The sequence below is a fragment of the Myxocyprinus asiaticus genome, chromosome 29, assembly GCF_019703515.2.
Source record: "Myxocyprinus asiaticus isolate MX2 ecotype Aquarium Trade chromosome 29, UBuf_Myxa_2, whole genome shotgun sequence".
Lineage (NCBI taxonomy): Eukaryota > Metazoa > Chordata > Actinopteri > Cypriniformes > Catostomidae > Myxocyprinus > Myxocyprinus asiaticus.
The window spans coordinates 26139372-26158736 of NC_059372.1; the positions used below are offsets into that span (position 1 = coordinate 26139372).

Here is a 19365-nt window from a genome sequence, read left to right on the forward strand (position 1 = left end):
TGGACCTCATGTTACAACAGCAGTCCATCTGTAGAATTTTCAGTGAAATCGTTGGAAGAGAAAACAAACAGCATTCAGCAGGGGCTGAACCAAACACAGACTAGTCTACTTATCACAATGATACAGTGGTCAATTTAATGGCCATTTATTGTGAAGTTAGGGCAGTGGATGTATGGAAAGCTGCTCTTAAAGCAAAACACAAGTTTTGTAATGGCAATATATTTATATAAAAAGAAAATACTTCAATTATAAACAAGCAAAACAAAAACAAGAGATTGTTCTGTTTAATAAGCATTTTTATATTTATATATATATTTTTAGCAAAATGCTATACTTTTGTAAATAAAAGTAAACAAGAAAAACAGCCACCAAAGCCACATCCATTGTAAATGTGATCCAATGTAGAACATATGACCATTAAGCGTGAGCACAAAAAGTATAGTAAATCTTTTTTTTTTTTTTTTTTTTTTTTAAATCAGTGAGTACACCTTCACATCTCCTTAGGCATATCTAAAAGACTGTACAAATATACACTATCTATTCTATATAACATGAAATTCATGAAAAACTGTGGTGTTCTAATAAACACTCCTTTAGCCACACAACAGTGGCTGAACAAACATTAATAAGTACGTTTCTGGTATATGTTAAAGAAACATAAACTGAAGGCAAATCATGTTCTATTGTTTGGTGCATGTTCAGTGTTGTCTTTCCATATCCTGAGAGACAGTCAACCCTGGATTCATTCGCAGTCATCTTCATAAGTTCAAAACTGTGAAATATGACTTTTTTGCCTTTTAAATGGCTTTTGGAGTAAAAGAAAAAGCATATCCTTATAGCTACTCTCTGTAACCAAGGCCCAGAAGTTCAATGAGGCAGCATTGTTGGTGTACGTCAAACATAACACAAATGCATATATATATATATATATATGTCCATTTAATTTACCCTGTCCTGAAATCAGACCTGTTGCTTTGTTAAAACAGTCTCTGATTTTGATTGTTCAAGCTTGTTTGTGACATCTGACTGGCACTCACCTATTGGCCGCTTTTTTTCCTCTAACATGTCTTTTGACCCATAGCCATTTTCGCTGTGGGAGTCATCCCTGATATCAGAGTTACTCCCATCCTCTTTGTTATTGACCTCTGGTTCCTCACTGCTAACTGACTGTGTATTTAGCCAAGCATTCTTTTGCTGTTGCACAGCACTGACTTTCTCCTCATTATCACTGTCCGAGTCCACAGCAATTGGTTCTGAATTGACAAGTGCTCCAGGTTTTAAGGTGCTCTCGACTGAAGCATTGCAGTGGCTCCCTATGGTGGCCTTTTGACAATTCGAGTAGAGTGAGGCTTTCGTAGCAAACCTTGCCAGCGTCCCCTGCTTCTGTTGCAGGTCACCATTGGTTGTAGCCCTTTTCTGAATGTTAATGGCATTGGCAGACCGGCCTATACGATTTCTAGAAGTTCGACTTTTTGGCTCATGTTTGTTGCCCTCAAAATACCACTTTGAGTCAAAGTTTATGGGATGTTGCAAATGTACAATGTCTTCCATTTTAAATCCCAGTAAGACCCAAGTTTGTAGCGTTTCACAATTAAGCATGCATCTCCTCCTTCGATTCGCGAAGTGGCTTGAAATGTCAGATTTCCAAAGCCAAAGACTGGATGCCAGCTTCTCCACCTCTCGGCGAGTGGGGTAGGGCTGCTTGTTAAAGTACTGAGTGAGGAACGCTTTACGTGCCTCGTAGGACTCATTCTCAAGACCCTTTGGGTCCAAGGCAAAGACCACAGGGTCCTCAGGTGACACTGACCTAGCCTGGTCATCCGTAACAACTTTCCTTTTCTTTGGCTCGGTCTGGTCACAGTGTGCTAGACCTGACCTCTTGAGGCCTGCCCCCTGGGCCTGCACAACTCTGGCAGATGGAGCGGGTCGACCATTCTGAGTTTTGCTTACACCGCGGCAGTGCACTAGATGCAAAGTGATGGTGGAAGCTGTCATGTTACTAGTATAGACACCAAGGCAATGAATACACTTATAGGTCAACTTCTTCTCTACAGGATGAACCGTTTGTATAACTTGATGCCTCTCACGCAAGTGGTGGGCTAGAGAATCTGAAATAGGTCCCTTGAGAATAGAGAAACACAAAGGACAAAGTGTTTTCCCAACATCCCTCTTATAGGGTACAGCCGCTTGTGGTGAAGTCTTAGCTGGTATGGCACCTGAGGCATCAGAGGATGTCTTTGGGATTTGTGGCGTAACCTGTTTATGCACATACGATGATGGCAATGCATTGTTTTGGGCATGGAACGCCACAGATTCTTCAGGGGCATCTCGCATATTATATGTGGTGACAATCAGCTGGACGTTCTTCGGATTTCCCTGCTGAAGTGTAAGGTCAAATGTAAGTGGCGAGTCTGTACGTTGCTCGATGGATTCGTTAGGATGCACCCCTCGCATATGCGTCACCATTTTTTCGACATCATTGAACGTGGCCTTGCAGTGTGGACAGGACAGGCCATGTATCAACATGTGGTTAAGAAGCGTGTCACTAGGTAGGTAACGGTTGCAGTACAAGCACTTACTGGTGAAATTGTGGATTTTCATTATGTAGTTGGCCACCGCTGGCACCTTCTCTGCTTTGTGCTCTTTCTCAAAATGTGAGCTATATACATTTTCTGGAAAGAGTTCATTGCAGATGGTGCAGATCTTCCATTTCTGAGTATAAGATGTGCCAGTGACAGAGTTGCCTTTCTTGGGGGTAACAGAAGTCACAGTAGTAGCCGCTGCCTGAACTCGTGAGGTCAGTTGAGGAATCTTTAGTACAGATGTGGATGCTGATGTAGAGACTGAACTGCGGAGACTAGCAGAGAGCTGAGGTTTATATGTTTGAGACTGCTGCGCCATCGATAGCTGCACCTGTTTTCCTCCAATGGTCAAGGCTTGGGTAGACCCTGGCTTCAGACCAAATGCCCCTTGTTTCAGGTGAACACCTGACAGGAACCCAGTTGAGTTCAAACTTACTTTTGGAATGACAATTCGGCTCAGCTGCTGAGTAGACAAAGGCTGCCCTCCAGCTGCCACTGCCGTTCCCTTTGGCATTATACCAACAATGCCCTTATCCCCCTGAGCCTTAGGGGACACCATTATTACAGGCTTCGCACGAGGTACCACAACGTTGGTATGTCCAATCATGGCAGTAACTTGATAACCAATGCGCTCATGGTCCTCAATGACATGCTGCACAAGTGCTTCATAGGTACGTGGTACAAAGAGGCATCGTTTGCAATGGATGGCTGTACATGTATTGTTGGCACCAACAGCAATGGTGCTAGAATTAGCATTACTCCCTGTACCGGAGCCTGCTGTCCCATTAGGTGGTGTTGCCTTGTCACCAAGCCTCGCCACGTACGGTGCCGCTACGTGTTGGAAATGTTCCCGGTAGATATGCTTGCGCACCACATTGTATAGTGGATCCCTGTAAGTGCATTTCTTACAGTAGTACACTGCCTGCTCAACATTATCACGTGTCTTATCCAGGCGAGCAGCATCCTTTGAGCCAACCCCTACTGCCTGAATCCCACCAGCATTCTGTCGTACTGCATTGTTCGGCATATGAAACAGTCTGATGTGTGTCTCCAATGTCTTTTTGTTCCCATTGTAAGTGCAATAAGGGCAGTTCAAAAGAATGCGACTTTCAAAATCCTCGCTGTGCACATTACGAAAGTGACTCTTGTAGGCTGAGAAAAACTTTGAGGAGAATGTACATCCTGAACAACAGAATGGCTTTGATCGGTACTCCTGAGAAAACAAAGAGGGCAACTGGGTCAGAAAAACTTGGATTTGGTGGGAAACCAAAACTGACCAAAGATTAATAATTGTTTCCTTAATTAAGCTTTTTAGGTACTGCTCACTTGTGATTTGGTCATTGAGGGATCCCACATGCAAACATCGTCCCATGATGTGTTCTTAATGTAGAACTCATTGGGAACAAATTCTTTATAGTCCTTAAAGGGAAAAGAGGAGCACATAGTGAGAAAGACTGTCTCATTACAATCATTATGATCAAGGCTACATACAAAGTTAGAATTTCTGCATATTTGTGCATCTGACTAGTGTAAGCATTATTGTGTAAAAAGAGAGGAGTGTAGAAAACAACTGTATAAATTGTACATTGCACCCTTAGCTTGTTTCAAAACCATATGACTTTCTTCAGTGGAAAACAAAAGGAGATGTTAAGCAGAATGTTAGCATTATTCACTTTTCACTTTCATTGTACAGAAAAAGATGCAAAGTGACTGGTTATTGTGGCTAACATTCTGACTAACATCTCCTTTTGTATTTCATTGGAGAAAATGTTCCATGAAGGTGTTTTTGCCCATGTTGACATTTAACCTATGTAGTACTTACATCACTGTGCTCCTTGCAAAACTCCAAGCCAATGTCACCCAGCACTTTTTTCACATTTTTCCTAGCTTTCCTTAGAGTGCTGAGGTTGTTGACTGGGAGTTGAAACATTCTGTCCACCTAGAAATAAATTATTCAAATTAATTTGGGCAGGTATACATGCTGCTTGAAATGCAATTAACATGCATTGTCAAGTTATTACCATTATTCATGAATGTTAATTCCATTGATCTTCAGCACAGAAAATATGTCTGGTTTTGTCTTGCAATAGTTTGAATGACTTTATAAAATACTGTCACAATGTGGTCTATGTACCAATGCATCTCATTGAGTGAGTTTACAAAGATTATGCTTAATAAGCCAACAACATGTAAAGTCATGTAAATATTTATTGGGGAAATGTCATTAAATGGTTTAAAGCAAAACCTGATCAGCACATCTAGATTTTATCCCATTACCCTGATTTCTCTTTGCATATAAAATGTCTTTACCCACATTCTGGCAGCTTATTAATTGTGTGCATGTCTGTTTACGTTCTGAAATCAAGTCCAGGGGAAAAAAACTTATGAGTTTTATAATGAGCTGATTTCTGACAGCTATCTGCACTTTGATGTACATGTAAAAACATTTGCTGTGATGCTTCATGTCAGAGCAATGGTCTTGGTCACTAAAGCCGGCATCACACAAGCAGACTCCAAACAACTCTATGTTGACTGAGGGTGTCACACTTGCTAACCGTTTTGCTGAGATCTTGCAAAACAGAGGTTTGTCATACTTGCTATTACAAAATGGTAGAGGAGTGACAGACATAACTCCCCCTGACTCTCTGATTCCCTGTGGAGCTCGCCCAAATAACAACAGGAGAACTGCGTGACAGTGATTTAGGTAGGGCTGTGTGGTATGGCCAAAAAAAAAAAAAAAAATTCACAATATTCTTTCTTGTGACATTCCACAGTCCAGCTCAATAAGTGGTGGTAATGCACCCAAAGCTGGACTGCCAACCCCCATTAAATATCACAAAATACTTGCCTGTAACAGCGCTATGGATCATGAAAAATAATTTATTCTTTATTTTTGTCACACATTATACATTTTGCACATATACAGTGAAATAATTTGTTTTTTGTATCCCAGAGCGCAGGATCAGCCATGATATGGAGCACCTAGAGCAGATAGGGTCAAGGGCCTTGCTCAAGGGCCCAACAGTGGCATCTTGGCGGTGCTAGGGCTTGAACCACCAACCTTCTGGCCAGTAACCCAGAGCCTTAACCGCTGAGCCACCACTGCCTGCAAACAATGTATAAATAAACAGCAATGGTCTTGATGTTGGAGTTGTTGCTGTGTTCAGTCGATAGTTGTTGTACTGCATTTTCAGTGCTGTCTTGTTCGGTACACAGCGATATTAAATTAGCCGGATAGCTAGCGGCTACCGAGCCTCATTGCCGGTTTCCATGACAGCAGGGCTGACTACTAATTCTTTCTAACAGGCTGATTTCATGACTGTGATTCAGTTAGCTAGTTGTGTGAATAACTTTCCCAAACGACACGTACCTGATCTGTCTAGATGTAGGACATAGGCTAAATATCGAAAATTACTCAGAAGTTTATCATTGATATCGATATTGTTTTATTGCCCAGCCCTAGATTTAGGATGTGATTCACTGAGTAACTTTACCTTGTGAATTGTTCCCCTCAAGGTTTGCCATAGAATGCTTTTGTCCATATGCAGCTTTCAGTGAATTAAGAAATTACGTTCAATAAAAACAGGCTGTTGTGCGCTTTCTGATTTCATTAGTCATTTTAGTGGAGGAGAACCCAAGGATAATTGCTTGGTGACAGAATCACTATGGATTACAATATGGCTGCACAATTATTCGAAAAACTAATCACGATTACGGCTGCCTCGATTATGTAATCGTGAAAATTGACGATTACAGCGTTCAATTTAAGTATGCTCGTGTTGCCTCAATGGTCTCTATTTACAATGTGTTTTTGCAGCGGTTGAGTATTCTAACCAATCACTAACATGTTGAGCAATGAAACGGCAATGGCCAATCAGAGCCGCTTAAATTAATCCTCCGTCCTATCAGTAATGACAACTGATCCTAATGTGCAGGTTTTAAACCGTCTGAATGCCCAGATGCTTACTTTATGTTCCACCTCTGGTCGTGGTGGCACACGAAAATTAATACAGAGGAAACATCACCTGACACGCGAAAAGCACTTTGGAATTATTTGGATTCATTGCATCCACAGTTCCCTTTGAACTTAAATGTTAAATACACTGCAAATGAGCAACACGACAAAACTAAAATGCTTCCGTTCGAATCAAGGCATAGACGCGGTGTAAATAATTGATTTATTATGCTGATTAGACATCTTTGTTTTTAATGAGAGCATTCACGAGAGTGCAGTACTTTGTGCGGAGCGTCATTGAACTTGTGTCGAAATGCAGGTCTCAAACAGTGTAATCCTGTAGTGAGTGACAGCAGTCATTGTAATGGGAGAGTATGTCGCGTTGCTCGATTTCTGTGTACAATTTATTAAAAATCTAATAACAGTTTTGTTTTGTCATGTTAGTAAGTAGGCCAATGTGAATTTGATTTGTACAAAATAGCAATAAAGTAATTCAGCTTAACTGTTCTAAGTTTGTTTTGGAGGCATAGCCAACATAAAGAATATAGCATGAATAGCATATTTCAGGAGTCACCGTCATTGTTATCGCATCTGCTCTAATAAGACCCATTTGCCACACAGCTGGTATTAGTAGATTTAACATTTTCACGAATCGCACAAACTCCGATCGCAAATGACTGTTTTTAATTTCCAAAGTGCAACCACTGAGGCCAAAAATGATCTAACGTTGATCGTACATAAACAAGATCACCACTGAAGATCTAATGGGATGAATGTTCCCCTGTCTCGCCACCAAAGGGCTCACTGAACGCAGTAAGTAACTTGGTCAATTTAAATCGGCTGTTAAGTTTGAAAATTGAATATGTCATATTTACTGTATGTGGACTAATAATTTAAGAAGTAATTTAGGAATAATTTAATTTCTTTTATAACATAGATATCCATTTAAAATAAGTTTTATTTGGCCTAACATTAACAAACATTATTACAATATTTAATGCTTAAATGATGCTTAAAAGAAACTGGAGTGCAGCTCATATCCACCACTGAAATCTGCTACTTTGCTTACTTTGTGACGTCAAGGTAATTTAATATTTTAAATGACAATAATAATCGCGATTAAAATATCAAGGGCAATAATCGACAATTATGATTTTTGCTATAATCGTGCAGCCCTAGATTACAATCTCTATTTGAGATTATATGTGGCTGAGCGCAATGACCTCAGTTCTTCAGTAAAAGTTGGTCACTTGAAAAGAACTCAAGAGCCCGCCCCTGCAGAGAAAATTTTTTTCGAACAATTTTTATGTGCTTTTCCAGGTGATGGAACCATTACCTCAGCAAGGAGTCCCGACGGTCAAGAGATTAACGACCTCCCGCTGGCAGAGGCTCATGCGCACTCAATCTCTTACCTATTGGCCGGTGATTATGTAAATGAAGCTTACACCTGAAAATCACTTGAAAAATCAGCTAGTGTGGTGCCGGCTTAAGGAGAGGCAAAGATCTAAAGCAAATGAGCCATTCAGCATCTTTCTCTCTGTCCTCATCACAGCCTGCGATAATGAGGTGCATACAGAATAAAGACTACAAAAAAGATAACTTCGTTTTGCCATACAAAATTATTCTCTTATTTTAAACCGAAAATTATAGCACAAACAAAAAACATGAACACATCTAACGAAGCTGTGGCTCAGAGAGCCTGTAAGTCTACGTGCATTGTAGATCAGAGCTCTAATGAATAATAAATATCAGAAATTGTGAAATAAAATCGAAAAAGCCCACTAAACTTATGACATCCCCAAAATTTGACTTTAACTGAACAAACAGTAAACTGCAACCACATAAATGAGGTCAAGAGATCAACAAAGGTCAAAGGTCATATACCTATATGACCAGTCACCAAGGAAAACCTGTGTCAGCTTTTGGCCTAACCAATGACAGGCATCACTCTGTATAGCCTTTTTGAACAAAGAGCAGCAGCTTCACTTCAGCACAGAATGGGGGCTCTCTCTCTTTGGTTAGGCGTTCCACATCACCTCATTGACTTTCTCCCATCGTTTCTAGATGGCGCTAGAGGACATCTCTGCCTCCATGTTATATAAGCCTCTCCCAGTTCTGCCTGACTTTTTTCCACTCTCTTTTTTGTGCAGTCTTCTGCATTACAGTCCTGGAATGGCGCCTCCTGTTGAGGCAGCATCAGAGGGTAGTGTGTGGAACACACCTATTTCTGCAGTGTCTGCTCTGGGTGGAAGTTATTTTCTGAAGCCCACACATACAGATGACTGAGAATATATACATACTGCATATATACACAGGCAAATCCTGACTGATTAAGTAAAAACAAATATATGATGCACATCAGAATACATCTGACTTTTCATATTTTAGTTTCAAACTGAATTCCAGAGTCAACTTCAGTCATGACTGTCTCTCTCAGTGACCTCCCTAATCATGTCATTATAGACAAAACATTAACCCTGTGTCAGCATGAAAAACAAAGTGGTCTAATACAAGCATTACAATTTTGGCTTTACTCTAACTTTGAATCATGCTGTGATGATGATTAATGCTGAATGACATCTACACTGAAATTACACGGTAAAAAGGTAAACAGCGGCAAATATTACACAGAGGAATGGACAACATTCATTATAAATTACAAAGTGAAACAGCAAATTATATGGGAATGACAACATACCTGGGTGACTCCCGAAACCTGTCAAGAAAATGTCCTGATCCTATTTTACTCCATTATATTTATTAAAAAAAAAAAACAATTAAGAAATTATATTTGGCATCTAGAAGCATATTTTTGGGTCATTAAGAATTTTTACATTGCGACATTATTTTTATGACAGTTACACACATTTAATCCCCTAATTCTCATTACTGCAATGTGAAAAAATTATGTTTTTTAAATTGTAAAGCATTTATAGTTTATACATCATAGTAGGCTTGTATTTGCTCGGTACTGCCTTTCATTTTACGCAAGTCCTTTTATTATTCATTTCAAGTATTTTCTTTTTTTCTTTTCTGTAACAGTAGAAAATTATTTTGTAACGATGAGGAGACTTATCATTGAAAACAATGGAAAGAGTACAAGAAAAATGTCTAGACGCATTACGATAATGAGAATTGGGTGGTAAAATTCAGGTAAGTGCCCTGAAAATAATGTTGTAATAAAAAACTTTTAGTGATCCTAAATGTAAGCTTCCTGTTCTTTATGCAAAATATAATGTAATATTTTTTGCATTGATCAGGGGTTAAATATGACCAGTGATATAGCCACGGGTCTGCAGGTGCCACCTATTGGGCATTTATGCCCACCGAATCATTGTCTCATACCCCTATTCCACCAACAGTAAAAAGCTTGCTGGCTTCGAACCATGAACTGCTAATGTCAGAGGCTGTTGAGCTGAATAATGTCAGAATTAAAACTTTCAATACAACAGCAGTTTAAAAAACAAAACCAGATCGCTCTTATTATAAGGAAGCTATTTACACTGTAAACACCCGATGCAGCGATGAGATACGCATTCAGTTGAATGTATCGTTCAGCGGCTCCAACCACTTTATCTTCCCTGTCTAATAAAATATTTGTTGTCATATATGTGAATTGATTGCTATGAATTGTATTAATTAGCCTATATATTTAAATAACTTCCAACCTGTTCATCAAAACCAGTTCGAGTTGACAAGATGCTGAATTAAATAACTTTGGATGTTAAAATACTCTCAAAACTCCTAAAACCCAAAACGTGACCCACTTTATTTTTAATATAAAATAATGTTCATTACAAATATCATATCTATCCGTTGCATCATCTCTTCCCGACTTTTATGAGGGTAGAGTTGTGACACAAAATTGGTCCATTCTATGGTTAAAATGTCGAGTCTGGGCAATTCTTACATTATGATGAAGTCAGTTACTAGTATTTGGGTGTCATGTGAGACTGAACACTTTAAAACCAGAGGGAATACTTCCTGCTGGAAATATCATGACAAAGCATGTCAAAGCTGACAAAAATGGCTCACAGTACGTAGACTAGTTTTCTTGTGATACTGACTGACATGTGAAACACAATCCATAATATAATCCATTATAAAATGTAAGGTGGACAATTGGACCCTCCAGGTGGCCCGTACAGTTGTAGGGGTGGGTGTGGTTGTGGTTGTCAAGGTGGGCCAATACCTCCCTGTGTATCCAGGCCTAAAATAAATTATTGTACTCAAACACGAATATTGTTGATTGATCTTTTAATATTCTTAAAGTAGAAAACCTTTAGTAGCTAAATGTCCTAAATATGGCCCTGGAAACAATAAACTAAACACTAAAAATGTACAAAATTGTATTAAAGCTGATGTAATTTCTGTGCCGCTATCTCCACCGAACGGAACTGCAAAAATAAACAATATTTTCAAAACAGCTTTCCGAATACACTCCTCACCTGCATTTGTTCAAACAGTCAAATAGTCCCACCCCTAATTGGTCGTGTAACATTGTTGGGGCGGGTCGCTCAAAACAAACAAAATAATTTTTATAGTGCCACAGAGACACGATGTTTATAGTTTTTGAGAAAATGAACCTATGAATGGCTTACTTAGTTATTTCTGCATATTAAGCTAGGATAGAAGAAAGTATTTTAACACTGAAAAAGTAGCATACTTCAGCTTTAAATAAATAAATACAACATTTACAGATCTCATACAATCGATAATATCTTATGACCCACCCACCCATAAGTTTCTAGCTACACTACTGAATATGACCAGGACATTTTCTTGACAGGTTTCGTGAGAATCACCCACTGACTAGTAGAAAACTCTGACCAGACGATCAATAGAAATCTCACGTTGGACTGTTTACTTTGTGACCAGATTCAGTAAAGTAATGACTGTTTATTATTAGAGAAACTGCACATGCAGAGATAAATATCATTCAAACATGTCGGCATGAAGTTGACGAGTGATTCGTTGCACAGGTGAACTATTAATGAGATAAATGTCAAAGCAATCAGAGGTATAACTGAGCGAGCTGAAGTGAGTGGTCTGATTTAAGGGTTTGTGCGGATGATAAAACCACCAACAGACTAGAAAAAAAGTCGGACAGGTAACTACCCATCAATATAGACTTTCCTTTTCATCCACAACCAGGTGCAGCAGAGCGTACACACACACACACACACATATATATATATATATATATATATATATGTGTGTGTGTGTGTGTGGACTGTATTTCACATATCAGTCATACAGTGCGCGCGCGCACACACACACACACACACATAAATAAATATTTATATATTGTGTTTTTTTTTTTTTTTTTTTTTAAACTAAGACACATTTCCCATTCGTATTAATATGCGAGTTAGCAGGCTAGCCGGTCTCATATTTTATTCTGATTTAATTTCTCTGGTCTGGTTCTCCGTTGACTGCTCCCCTACTACGTACGCTGTGAAGAGATTTTAGTTACCTGTCTCGAGCTCCCGCTAACACAAAGCAGCAGCCCGTAATCACACTTTCCCTCCTCGCGAGCCGAGCGCCTCGTCGTCCACTTCACGGGCGGACACACCACGCCGTAAGAGGGAGCTCGACTCCTGTCACGGGCCGACCCAGAGCTGTCTTTCTGCCGGGGATGAGCTGCTGCAACTCATGTAGCAGCTCCTGTGGTGGTGTTTGGGCTCCTGGAGGGAAAGGGAGTGTGAAGCGCCGAGCGCCCGCTGCGTTTACGACGATGCACGGTCCACCCAGACGCACAATGATGATATAATTGAAAGCAATTAACGTAATCCGCCATCCACTTAAACAATACGACCCGGTCCAGCACCCAGTACACTATCAAAATGGCGTGTGAAAAAGGGCGGAAGTGACGTGTGTTTGATTAGCATTAAAAATGCATTGTGCCTACGGAGAGGAATTGGGGCTGGGGATTTGTGGTACCCCGTGATCACCAATCAAACATTTACCGGTCATAGAGGGATCTAATTGCTTACCTGAGCTTTACAAGGTGTCTCAAAAGGGTGTCTTTCTGCGCATATGAGGTTTTATTAAGTGGTCCTGAAATTGGTGTAAACAGCCCCCAGGGTGCAGTTGCGCGGAATGAACCCATAGGGGGCGCCACCTCCTGAAACTTGATTGGATAGAGGCGTCTGCGTCAATTCTGCATCTGGTATCTACCCCCGCATTGAGTCGGATGTATACAGTGCCTCGGTACTCACCCAGCGTCGGAGTAGTGTGGGTTCAGGTAGTGGCGCTGTACTGCTCTTTACTGCAACTCACCGGGACTACTTCTGTATGTGCAATGCTGGGTTTGCATGTACTGGTGATTCCCCCACCCACTGGCCCTTCAGCACTGGAAATATTCTCCAACCCTGTGGCTCTTGAGCTCTAGTTATTCCCCCACCCCGCATGTCCCAGTCCTCCCACCTTGACGATGGCTGCATCAAACTCACTCTAAACAATTCTTATATTATGATGAAGTCAGTTACTATCTTTTGGGTGTCATGTGAGACTGAACACTTTAAAACCAGACGGAATACTTCCTGTTGGAAATATCATGACAAAGCATGTCAAAGCTCATAGTACATAGACTAGTTTTCTTGCGATACTGACATGTGAAATACAATCAATAATACAATCCATTATAAAAGCTTACTAATTTGATCATAAGCCTAGATTAATTAGTAATATCTAGTTGTAATATACACAGCCATTGCACAACCAAACCGAATTTGCAATATGAAATGTTTATTTCATACATAGCATCTCTACAGCCACTCATAAAGGTACAAAATGTTTTTAGAGGGGTTTGAGCCTTTTATAAAAATGCTGATTATCTTGGTAGATATGAACTAAGTTCAATCACTTTTCCAAAATAAAAAAAGGGGGTAATGATCTTAGTTGTCTGCTTTCTTGATTAGAATAACAAACAAACAAAAAAAACAAACAAAAATTGGTCCTTTTTATGAAATTCTGAAAATGTTGCAGACATTTTTTATGTGAATTTCAAAACACAGTAATAAACCCAGACTAAGAAGAATATTAAGTGGTCAAGGCTTATTGATCTATACAAAAGCATCTGTCCTTAGTCTGCAGCCTTGTATGCATTCACAGAGCAATAAACCAGAATTTAAGAATGATGGGACAATTCATTTGTCATTATTTAAACAACTTATTATTAAAAGAACAAGAATGCCAACTGCATTGCAACAATTAGAAGCAATGATCATACATCAATAAACAGAACCAAATGAGGTCAAAGGTTATGTTGTGGCAAAAAGAGTGAGCAATCCTTTCAGGAAGGAGACAATTTCATTCCCACCCAATTTGGATTCCCCATAAACACGGTCCACAAATGAAATAGGAACCTGTGTGAGAAACAGATAAGACCCATTTTCAGCAATGCATAAAAAAAAGTACTCTGCTAGTTGAAACAAATGAAAAAAAAAAAAAAAAACTTCTCTTAAATGTATCCATGTATGGATGGATGTATAAATGTAATAAAAGTGAAAGTGTAAACTTAATAGTCATTATGTAATAACAGTCTTATTATGTAATTAAACATTAAAACAAATTAGTGTAGAGTATATACACTAAATAGTAATAACAGTCTTATTATTATGTAATTAAATATAACAAAAAATTCTTCTAAATCAGGGGTTCTCAACGGGAGTGGTACTAATCTAAATAATCTAAATATATTAAGTGAAATAATAGTTTTGACTTAATAGTAATAATGCAATAACAATCTTATTATTATGTAATTAAATATTTAGACATTCTACATCATCTATATGTAATAGTGTAATATAGTATAAGCTTAACAGTAATAACAGTCTTATTATTATGTAATTAAATACTTAGACATTCTAAATCATCTATATGTAATAGTGTAATATAGTAAGGCTTAACAGTAATAACAGTCTTATTATTATGTAATTAAATATTTGAACTAATTCTAAAAAATCTAAACTAATCTAACTATTTTTTGTAACAAAAGATTTAAAGAAAAATGCAGAATGAGAGAAGTGTGCTGACCTCCCCAATTGTATAGCCCAGTTGTCTAGCACGGACAATCATCTCCATCTGGAAAACGTAGCCTTTTGACACGCACTGCTCTACCAACTTTTCAAGAACTTCCTTTTTATAGAGCCTGAAACACACAACAGAACACAACACATGATAGGAAACAGTAATCTAACAATTTGATTAAAAAACAAATTCATTTATTGACATGCACTTACCTAAAACTCCCTGTGAGATCAGATGCTCCTGGTCTGAGTAGCACTTGTGTGATAAAGTTGGCTCCTCGACTACAAGAAAAACAATTATTTAGTTGATTCAAACAAAAAACTAGTGCCATAAAATCTATTCTACACAATTAAGGATGTCAGTTTAATATGAGATCACTAAGTATTTGTGCCCGTCAAAATGACCATGTCTGCATACATGACAGTAATTAAATATAAATAAATCATAAACAGTTTATAGTTGAAGCTGCGTCAATAGCGTACCTGATTAGTTTCCGACGCAGATCCCATCCATACACACCACCATCTCCACTGTACCTTGTGCCAGACACCAGGTCATATCCACCCTCTTTCTGTTTTCTGACCGTTCACAAATGCATATAAATGGCTGGTATTGAATCTGATATTGCCAAAAAAAAAAAAAAAAAAAAAACTATTCCGAAGCAAAACTAGGCTCAACCAAATTAAATGTGCAGACAGAAAATTCTCTTAACCCTATAAAGCCATACATATCCTATTTGATACATGATTGTTCATTCATGCCCATCACAAAAAAAAAAACACAGCTTTGAAATACTGACATAATTTACATAATATGTATTTTTAGTGTGAACTGATATTTATATGTAATTTGATATATGTAGCCCACTCTTATCATTTTAAAAATCTCATTGTTTTACATTACAAGCTATTATGATGTAATTTTACTACAACCTGAGACCCAGCAAAAAGTTTTACAGTTTCGCTTATAATATTTTGGTGCAGAAAAAGCATATGATAATAATTGCCGTTATATTTTATTTGATGAGCTGAATTGTAATACATTTCTATAGACCAAGGAGAGGAAGTTGTCATAGCCAAAAATTTGGTATCTCTGAAAAGCCCATGGATACCTCAAAATTTACTACTGTGGCATGTAAGGGCTAAGAGAAACTTAAATAACTAAAAGTCATATACAAAAATGAACTGCTGGGTCTCAGGAGCATTATGAACTTTAAAGCCTGATGTATCAAATATAATTAAAAAAATATATATTACATAAAATATTTTTTTTTTTTGGTCTATAGGTTTAAAGAAATGCTCTATTTAAAAAAGATCTTCTGACTATTAATTTATATGTCAGTCTTTATAGGGTTAATATCAGCAGCATGAGGTAATGGAAAGGAAATGACTTACTCGATGAATTGTGGGATAAACTTTGGCTGTGATTAGGAAAAAATAAACAGATTACAGTTGAAGTCAGAAGTTTACATACACCTTAGCCAAATACATAAACTCCGTTTTTCACAATTCCTGACATTTAATCGTAGAAAACATTACCTGTCTTAGGTCAGTTAGGATCACTACTTTATTTTAACAATGTGAAATGTCACAATAATAGTAGAGAGAATGATTTTTTTCAGCTTTTATTCCTTTCATCACATTCCCAGTGGGACAGAAGTTTACATACACTTTGTTAGTATTTGGTAGCATTGCCTTTAAATTGTTTAACTTGGGTCAAACATTTTGGGTAGCCTTCCACAAGCTTCTCACAATAAGTTGAAGGAATTTTGGCCCATTCCTCCAGACAGAACTTGTGTAACTGAGTCAGGTTTATAGGCCTCCTTGATCGCACACGCTTTTTCAGTTCTGCCCACAAATTTTCTATCGGATTGAGTTCAGAGATTTGTGATGGCCACTCCAATACTTTGACTTTGTTGTCCTTAAGCCATTTTGCCACAACTTTGGAGGTATGCTTGGGGTCATTGTCCATTTGGAAGACCCATTTGCGACCAAGCTTTAACTTCCTGGCTGATGTCTTGAGATGTTGCTTCAGTATATCCACATCATTTTCGTTCCTCTTGATGCCATATATTTTGTGAAGTGCACCAGTACCTCCTGCAGCAAAGCACCCCTACAACATGATGCTGCCACCCCCATGCTCCACGGTTAGTATGGTGTTCTTCGGGTTGCAAGCCTCACCCTTTTTCCTCCAAACATAACGATGGTCATTATGACCAAACAGTTCAATTTTTGATTCATTAGACCAGAGGACATTTCTCCAAAAAGTAAGATCTTTGTCTCCATTTGCACTTGCAAGCTGTAATCTGGCTTTTTTATGGAGGTTTTGGAGCAGTGGCTTCTTCCTTCCTGAGCAACCTTTCAGGTTATGTCGATATAGGACTCGTTTTACTGTGGATATAGATACTTGTCTACCTGTTTCCTCCAGCATCTTCACAAGGCCCTTTGCTGTTGTTCTGCACTTTTCACACCAAACTACGCTCCTCTAGGAGACAGAATGCGTCTCCTTCCTGAGCGGTATGATTGCTGCATGGTCCCATGGTGTTTATACTTGCGTACAATTGTTTGTACAGATGAACGTGGTACCTTCAGGCATTTGGAAATTGCTACCAAGGATGAACCAGACTTGTGGAGGTCTACAATTTTTTTTCTGAGGTCTTGGCTGATTTCTTTTGATTTTCTCATGATGTCAAGCAAAGAGGCACTGAGTTTGAAGGTAGGCCTTAAAATACATCCACAGGTACACCTCCAATTCAGTACACCTCCTACCAGTAGCTAACTGGCTAATTGTCTAAAGGCTTGACATCATTTTCTGGAATTTTCCAAGCTGCTTAAAGGCACAGTTAACTTAGTGTATGTAAACTTCTGACCCACTGGAATTGTGATATAGTCAATTAAAAAGTGAAAAATATGTTTGTAAATAATTGCTGGAAAAATGACTCATGTCATGCACAAAGTAGATGTCCTAAATGCCAAAACTATAGTTTGCTAATATGAAGTCTGTGGAGTGGTTAAAAAATGAGTTTTAATGACTTCAACCTAAGTGTATGTAAACTTCTGACTGTATGTACACAAATGTTTCCCCAAAGATTTCCGTATTTGAAAACAGGTACAAATAATTCAATTTAAATTTCCCAAAAACTCTAACTAATATCAATCAATAATTTAATCATCATCAAAATAATAATAATAAATGTTGTTCAAAAGCAACTTACATGATGTGAGAGATCTGCATCCATAATGATAACAAAGTTTCCTGTAGCATGCTTAATACCGTGGATGTATGCCGTTCCTGAAATTACATTAACATGTCGGTCATGCAACTCCTTTTGCTCAAAGGAGGACTAAATAAACAAATATGAAGCAACTTACCCAAACCAAGTTTTTGTGCTCTCGGTCTCAAGAGCTAAAAAAAAAGAAAGATGCTAGATTTCATTATTTCCTTTTACATGCAATCAGGTGCATCATGATCATATTTGCATGATTTGGGTCACTTATTAGCTCATATTACAACAACTCATTAGATCCATGTGTAAGTGCAAGACAACAGTCGAGTGTTGCAGATTCGTTAAGCATGCATGAGGACCCAGGTTCAAATCCAGACCTAATAAATATATTTTTTTAATAAAGCAACATCTAAACTGAACTTAAAAGCTAGTGATCACCAGGGATTTTTGTTGTATGGAAAAGAACAGCATTTATATTGTAATTTCTCTTTTTGTGTTCCACAGAAAAGAAGTTATAGAAGTTGAGTGACATGGGTGTATGGATGATGACATCATTTTCAATTTAAAGTAAAATATATGTGGAAGGTGCAGTACAATTGGACTGATTAAGACATGTGAGTTAAAAAACACACACACACACACAAATATTATATAATAACAAAATGTAAAATATTACAAAAATATGTTAAAAGCTCCATTCAAAAATTCACGTTATTCAACAACATGAGGGGCACGACTGCACACTACTGAATGCAATGAGCTGTTAATCAATCGACATGTGTGTATGATGACGGCCAACTCACAATCTTATCAGCTCCGTAGATCTTCTGCAGCTGCTCGGCGATCTGTAGTGTTCCGTCTGGACTGCCATCATCAATAACAATGATCTCATAGTTGTAGCCACTACGTTACAAGGCAAAACATATGATTTTCATGGTGATTTCTATTGAGATCCCCACACAAATATCTAATATTCTAAAACATATGGAATCCAATGGTTGAGTGATCATGCTGTGAGTGACAGCTCATCATTAGAAATAACTGACACACAGCTTAACTATTCCCATTGATTACTTATCACAACGTGATTACCTCTTGCCAAAGTATTTCACCAGCAACCATATAATCAATGGTAGGTTTTCTCGTTCATTGTAGGTTGGAAGCAACACAGAATATTTGTCAGACTGTTCCCGAGTCTTCGCATTACCTCTCCGGCTCGCCATGTTGGCATCTCCAACGTCAAAATAAACACCGGATGTTTACCTTAAAACGTTGTCCGTGGAAATCAGTAGCTCCGTCCTTTGGTTCCGCAGCAGATAAAGAGAATTAACTGAGCAAAGGATTAGAAATTACCTATCGAAATTCTTTAACCAAAACAAGCACTGTAAGTGAACAATATATTGCAAAATTATCCACATAACGTTTAATTTGTCATAAAATCCTGTCAAATCAAATAGTTTTTAAAAGTTTCCATTTGAAGGGAAGTTGTGTCCAAATTGAAGCACAATGCTTCGAAATATGAATTCAAAGTACTGCATTAGTGGTAAATCGCCCACGTGTTTTGTGTA

The 19365-nt window shown here is 38.2% G+C and overlaps 2 protein-coding genes across 3 annotated transcripts; both read right to left on the reverse strand.

Moving 5' to 3' along the window:
• Positions 1-129: 129 nt before the first annotated feature.
• On the reverse strand, positions 130-12612 carry adnpb (activity-dependent neuroprotector homeobox b). 2 transcript variants are annotated; one of them, XM_051662571.1, is made up of 4 exons: positions 12534-12612; positions 4405-4521; positions 3909-4001; positions 130-3795 (listed from the first exon to the last, which is right to left on the reverse strand). In XM_051662571.1, the coding sequence occupies exons 2-4, from the start codon at positions 4510-4512 to the stop codon at positions 961-963; spliced, it is 3036 nt and encodes a 1011-aa protein (XP_051518531.1). In that variant the 5' UTR covers positions 4513-4521; positions 12534-12612; the 3' UTR covers positions 130-960. The 2 variants fall into 2 exon arrangements, with proteins under 2 accessions (XP_051518531.1, XP_051518530.1); XM_051662570.1 differs by lacking the exon at positions 12534-12612 and adding an exon at positions 12014-12383.
• A 653-nt stretch (positions 12613-13265) lies between these two features.
• On the reverse strand, positions 13266-19058 carry dpm1 (dolichyl-phosphate mannosyltransferase subunit 1, catalytic). The gene is made up of 9 exons (XM_051662581.1): positions 18890-19058; positions 18601-18700; positions 17943-17976; positions 17786-17862; positions 15966-15991; positions 15054-15149; positions 14784-14852; positions 14578-14692; positions 13266-13907 (listed from the first exon to the last, which is right to left on the reverse strand). The coding sequence occupies exons 1-9, from the start codon at positions 19018-19020 to the stop codon at positions 13803-13805; spliced, it is 753 nt and encodes a 250-aa protein (XP_051518541.1). The 5' UTR covers positions 19021-19058; the 3' UTR covers positions 13266-13802.
• Positions 19059-19365: the final 307 nt, after the last annotated feature.